The sequence below is a fragment of the Sus scrofa genome, chromosome 2 (genome assembly GCF_054392235.1).
Source record: "Sus scrofa isolate SSC_HxYL_T2T_F1_AM1 chromosome 2, Sscrofa_HxYL_maternal_Yorkshire_Landrace_v2.0, whole genome shotgun sequence".
In the NCBI taxonomy this organism is placed as follows: Eukaryota; Metazoa; Chordata; class Mammalia; order Artiodactyla; family Suidae; genus Sus; species Sus scrofa.
In genome coordinates this window covers 112,461,725-112,467,724 of record NC_139384.1, presented here as the reverse complement: position 1 = coordinate 112,467,724, position 6,000 = coordinate 112,461,725, and the positions used below count along the sequence as shown (strand labels likewise).

Sequence of the window (6,000 nt, the reverse complement as noted above, 5' to 3'; positions counted from 1 at the left end):
ACGCACAAGCTAAGAGCGGGGAGGGGTGGATGGGGATGAAGTCTAGACAGAAGAAATCAAACTCTTAGACTCCAGGCACGCATCGGGGCGGGGGCACCGGCGATCAGCATCACAACCCGGTTGGGTTCACCTCTCGGTGTGGACACTAGATGCTCCAGAGGACCCAGTCAAGGAGCTTAATCTTCACTGTAGCTCACTTTAGTGGACTCAGATGATTGCCAGAGGGCTTGTCTAGCGGGGCCCTCCCAAAGCTGGCTTCGAGGGCAACTGTGGCCGGATCCTGGGGAGCAAGCTGGCTCCGGTCCCTACCCAGCTCCACCCGGCTGTCTCCAACCCGCCCTCCCACCCGGGAACTGGAGGATGGTCCCGGGGCGCACCGAGTGTCATCAGCCCAATCCTTCCTGTTGTGTGAGTCGCACGCGCGTCCCGTTTGGAGGCAGCCGCCCCCGCCGCTGACAGGTGCTGTCCGGAGGGCATCGGGTGCGGTCCCTGGCGTAGCTGGACGCGTACGCCCGGGTGCGTGTAGCTTCTCGAGCCGGGAGCCAGTGAGGAGAAAGAGCCAGGGAGCGGCCTGGGGGACTCCAGTGGACTGGAGCCGCGGAACTCAGAGCTAGAAACTTTGCTGAGACCGAGATTTGGGTACAGGGCCAGCCCACCCCCGCAGGTACGGGAGGAAGAGGTGGCGCGGGAGTCCCGAATTCGGAGAGCCTCCGCGGCGGCGTCGTCTTTCCCCAGGGCTGGCCTGAAGCCTCCCTGCACTCTTGGCTTCTGTTGCTGCGTCCGCCGCCGCCGCTGCCGCCGCCGCCGCCGTCGCCGCCACCGCGGGGCTCCGGGAGGAGACGCAGCCCGAGAGGGCGGAGAAGGAGGAGGAGGCGGTGGAGAGAGGAGGAGCAGGGGGTGGAGGATGGAGCCCCGAGCTTCCGCGGCGGGCTCGCCCGAGCCTGCAGCGGCGTCCTCCTCCTTCCAGGCCCGGCTCTGGAAGAACCTGCAGTTGGGAGTGGGCAAGGGCAAGGGCGGCGGGAGCGGGCGCGCGGGGGCCCCCGAGCGCCGCACTGCGGACACCCCGTCGCCCTCTCCTCCACTCCCGGGGGCCAGGCGGGACGGACTGGCAGGCTTGGGTGGCGCGGGCAGCAGGTGGAGCGGCTTCAAGAAACGGAAGCAAGTGCTGGACCGCGTCTTCTCCTCCTCCCAGCCCAACCTGTGCTGCTCGTCGCCGGAGCCTCTCGAGCCCCGTGGTGCAGGCAGAGCGGAGCAGGGGTCCACGCTGCGCCGCCGAATCCGCGAGCATTTGTTTCCCGCGGGAAGGGGACCGGTGGCAGCCGCTGGTGCAACGCCTCCTGGTGGACGTTCCCCGGACTCAGCTCCCTCTTCATCCTCTGCCTCATCCTCCCTGTCATCCTCGCCCCAGCCGCCCCCAAGGGGAGCCCGTGCCGGAGATGCGGGTGCGCGGCGTGAGGCCCCCGCGGCGCACTTGTGCCATCAGAAGAGTTCCTCCTTGCCGGGCACCGCCTGCTTGGAGCAGCTGCTGGAGCCGCCGCCGCCTCGCACAGAGCCAGCACCAAATCCAGCAGAGCCGCGGACCCCGGAGAAGGGCGAGGAGCGCAGCAGCAGTCCGGTGAGTGACAGGTGGGCGCGGCCGGAGCCTAAGTGCGCGGGGCCACGCCTCCAGCTGCGGGCGATCGAGACCCTGGAAGTAGCTAGGGGTAGGGTCGGCTGTGGGTACTTCAAACAATGGAAAGAAAGCATCCCGCTCCTGCTTAGTAGAGTTCTGACTTGCGCTTTGACTTTACTTTTGACAGAAATAGTACCTACTGCTAGAAGCTGTTTGAAGCTTTCTCAGTTGCCAGTGAACGTGGAAGTATGTATGAATGGTAGCAAAATAGAGGAAGAAAGTTAGACAAAAAATGGGTACTGTTTTTGGAGGTCTCCTAAAAGGACTGTCCAACTAGGTCTCGTTTTGTCAAAAGAAAAACAAACCTATCAACTTGCAGGTAAAATGAGGAATGCGGAGAGGTGAATTGATGACAAACCTGAGGTCATGTTTGGGGAAACCCTTTAAGCCTAAGGCAGCTCATCCTCCCGCCCTCCCTTAGCAAAACTTCCTGCTGCCAGTGAATCATTACCCAACAAGTGGTCCCTGTGAGCATCTCTTCCGAGTTAAACATGGCCTTTGCTAAGTTTTAATAGTCAAATGAAGCAGTTGCGGCTGAATTAAGCTGCTTTACACGTCATGTTGATTCTTTGGTCAGGCAAGAATCAAGTAAAAATGCACTTGTAGGTTATGAAAGGCGTTCCACTGAGCGGCTGCTTTTATTCCCTTGGTTTTGTAGGGTTTTGTAGAAGTGATACCCCTTCTTGTAAATGTTGATCGAATTGCGTTAATGCTAGCAAATATATTTTGAAATTCACATTCTGCCAGGCACATAGTGAACTCTTTTCTTCCAATACCTCTTATTTAAATTCTCATTATTTTGACTCTGATTGTTATGTTAATGACATACATTAAAATATTAGATTAAAATCTGGGTCAGGAGTTCCCATCCTGGCGCAGCAGAAACGAATCGACTAAAACCATGGGGTTGTGAGTTTGATCCCTGGCCTCCATCGGTGGGTTAAGGATCTGGCATTGCAGTGAGCGGTGGTGTAGGCCAGCTGCTACAGCTCCTATTAGACCCCTAGCCTGGGAACCTCCACATGCCGCGGGTGCGGCCCTGAAAGGACAAAAAGACTAAATAAATAAATAAAATCTGGGTCATAAAAAATAGAAGGCCATGTGTTGAAGGGTAAGATATGGGAATAGATGGGCTTTCAGTTGAATTTTTTGTGGTTTATTGGCTAATTAGTGTAATTTTAGAAAATAAATCAGAATTCTAGTATGTTTTGTTGCTAACTAAACACAATCACTTGCAGTAACTTGTTACTGATGCTCTAGAAAACACCTGATTGTCTGGAAAAGGTTTCAGTTATTCTTGGAAGAGTAGGCAAAGATAATATTGACAAAAAGCCTAAAGAAATCTACCTTTCCTTTTATCCTGAAAGAAAATTGAATAGAACTCCTGTTTCTGGTTCTAAAATAAGACAAAAAGTGGCTTTAAAACAGTGCTTTGAAATCAGTATAGATGAATACTGTATGTTTTAAAAGTTTTTTTTTCTTTTTTAGTGTGTGCATAATCCTAATGTGTAAGAATTTGAGAGTTGGGGGACCTGTTTACATTTGTTTTTATTAAATTTTATAATTAAGAATAATAAAATAACCAATAACAGTTGCATTACTTTGGAAGAAAGATATCATATTAGTGCAAACTTAACTTACTAAATGACTTTGCAGTTTACTGAACCAAGATATTTTCAAGGCAAAAACAGAGGATTCAGGATGAATTTTATGTCCATTTTTACCAAAACGTTTTCAGACATTATCAATCCTTATTTAAAATATACTGCTGAATTTTGTATACAAAAGACCTAAACCTATTTTGAGAAGATTGTAAACTAACATTATTATGTGTGCCTTCACTGTATGCTGGGCGCTTAATAGCCTTACATGATTCAATCCTCACCACAATCCTACATGATAGAAGTTCTTGTTGCTGTTTTATGGTTTAGGAAATCAGTGCTCAAAGAAATTAATCTTTCCAAGGTCACATGGTTAACATCTAACAGAGAGGTTTTTTCATTCTCCAGGATGTTATTCCATCACTACTGCCATGTTAGACAACTTGTAGAACTTTTTATGCCTCTGAGATAACTTCAGTACTATTGATAATCCTTGCAGGTTCACATGTTTTGGATTCCTAGAATCAGTTCTATGATGGATTAGCTGAATTAATTTGTTTTCTCTGTAATGCATCGTTGCATATCTTTTATATCTCATTTACAAAATGATCTTAGTGATCATATCATCTATAGTTCTAAAGAAGCTTTTCATTATAAAGAACCAGCATTTCAGTGGAGTTCTTGGAGATATAAAACTAAAATATCTTTCGAAGAACAGGTGCAAGGTAGAGGGTAGGCAGGAAGATAAACCCTGAGGCTTGATTGTTGATTCCCTGCATCCACTGAGTAGAAGAGTTTTCTCTGTTCAGAGTCACAAATCCAGTTTTCAGCAGCACTCTCTCACACTTACACAAGAGAGGATTCCTTAGTCCTCTAAATACCTCTTTGCCCATCTCAAGGAGCATGGCTCACCTCTCCCAATGGGGAGAAGGAAGAAAAGGTGTTCATCCTGCAACTGGAAGAGGACTCCCTAAGCTGTCCGGTGTACGGGAGCAGGCTTCACTCTGCAGCAGCCTTCTGAGTTTCCAGCATGTCTCAGGGATCTTTCTTTGCTCCTGAAGCACCTCCACTCTGAAGATACTTGAGCATGGGGGATGGGGGAGGTGGCAGCACATGCAGATTTCAGTTTTATTCACAGTTCAGAAGCGCAGATGGGAACACATAAAAGAAAAGATGCTCAAAGCATGACATCCATCTTCAGATTGCCTAGCTAAAAAGAACTTTCTTTCAAGGAAGACAGAAAATTCATTGCAAAATAAGGCAAATTGCTCAGTTTTTCTCTTGTTCTCTGCTTGATCCTGGCATCAGCCGTATTCTGCAACACACTCCCCACCTCTCCACCCCAGCCCAGCCCAGCATGAGGCCCCACCAACATATGGGCACATATGCTGGCACAGGGTGGAGATATTAAGCAAAAGCAAAAAAATCACTTTGGACTGCTAGGGAAAGAGATTTGGAAGTCACTGATGTATAATGATTACAGCTGAACAAACCTTTCTACCTCCCATGCCTCAGTCAGCCCTCTTGTTTTCTTTAGCCAAATATACCATTGAAACACACCCTAACAGACTTAATAATGCCTTACTGTTGGAGCATGTGCATGATTTAAATGTTCTGCTTGGAAAAAAAAAAAGAAAGAAAAGAAAAAAGAACCCCCTTTCTTCCCACTGATTCTAGTTCACATGCTGGGCCATATTGTCATACCAGATGCATTTCATTTTCTGCAACACAGTTGGGAAAGATGCTTTCTCAATTTGTGTGCATATCCAAAATATGCCAATTTTATGTAGTCTGTCTTGATGAGTTACTAAAATTATACTTTGCTAGAATCAGAAAGTCCGTATTTTAAAATAAAGAGTGAGGAATAAGTTGCGTTTTTTTCAGCATTTTAACAAAAGTGTGTGGTGTTTATGAATGTTAAACCTTATTGTTTTTTTTAATTCATTTGTTAAAAATTGCTTTCATAGAATAGTGAAAAATAATTTTGAAATAAAGTGGGTAAAATATTCAGGGTATGATAGAAATGTTTCAAAACGTAATAAGAGGAATATCCATTCATTGGGATGAAATTCCTAAAACATGAAAGCCCCAACAAAAAATGGAAAATATCTACTAAGATTAAGTCTGTGTATGAAGTAAATCTTGCTTTATTAATTATCTGACCTTTTAAAGAAAGCCTGTCTTTTCAAAAATTATTAAAAATATGATTTGGCATAGTTTTAGCTATCTCCTTTCCAGGTGAGTTTAAGAGTACTTGAATGAACATAGCTTAGTTTTGGGGAAGGCACAAATTAAAAAAAAAAAAAATCCTAAGGTAAACAGTTGAAACCACTAAAATCTCCCTATTAATCTAAATAATAAGCTCCTCAAAGTAGTGTTAGTAGCTTTTTCAAAGTGAGAGAGTGAGGATGAGATCTGAGAACATTTTGGAGCAGGGTTTAAAGTTTAATGTGTGATTACATTCTTGAAAAGTACTGGGATCATTCTTGAAAAACACTGGGATGTTTTCCCAGAGGAAGGGCTAAACGGAGTGATAGGTTTACTTTGGAGTGAAATTGTTTCTTCTAACCTTTAATTACTATCAGCTGTATATGGTGAATTTGCATATAATTATATGACTCTTGTATGAAGGCAAGTGTTACCGTGTAGATGTTGCATGGGATGGGCTTGAAATATATCTGAGTAAACACTAGCAATTGCTGTGTTGTTATTATTGAATGTGTTGTT

At 46.1% G+C, this 6,000-nt stretch overlaps 1 protein-coding gene across 18 annotated transcripts in view; it reads left to right on the top strand.

The window, feature by feature from the left end:
• Positions 1-877: 877 nt before the first annotated feature.
• Positions 878-6,000, top strand: part of MCTP1 (multiple C2 and transmembrane domain containing 1) — a 537,796-nt gene continuing 532,673 nt past the window's right edge. For all 18 annotated transcript variants that reach the window (XR_014838295.1, XR_014838291.1, XR_014838294.1 and 15 more), the window contains exon 1: positions 878-1,615. Coding sequence is in view for 11 of the 18 variants with exons in the window: in XM_021084540.2 (XP_020940199.2) it covers positions 905-1,615 (711 nt within the window). In the remaining 7 variants the exon portion in view is untranslated. The remainder of the gene's footprint in view (positions 1,616-6,000) is intronic.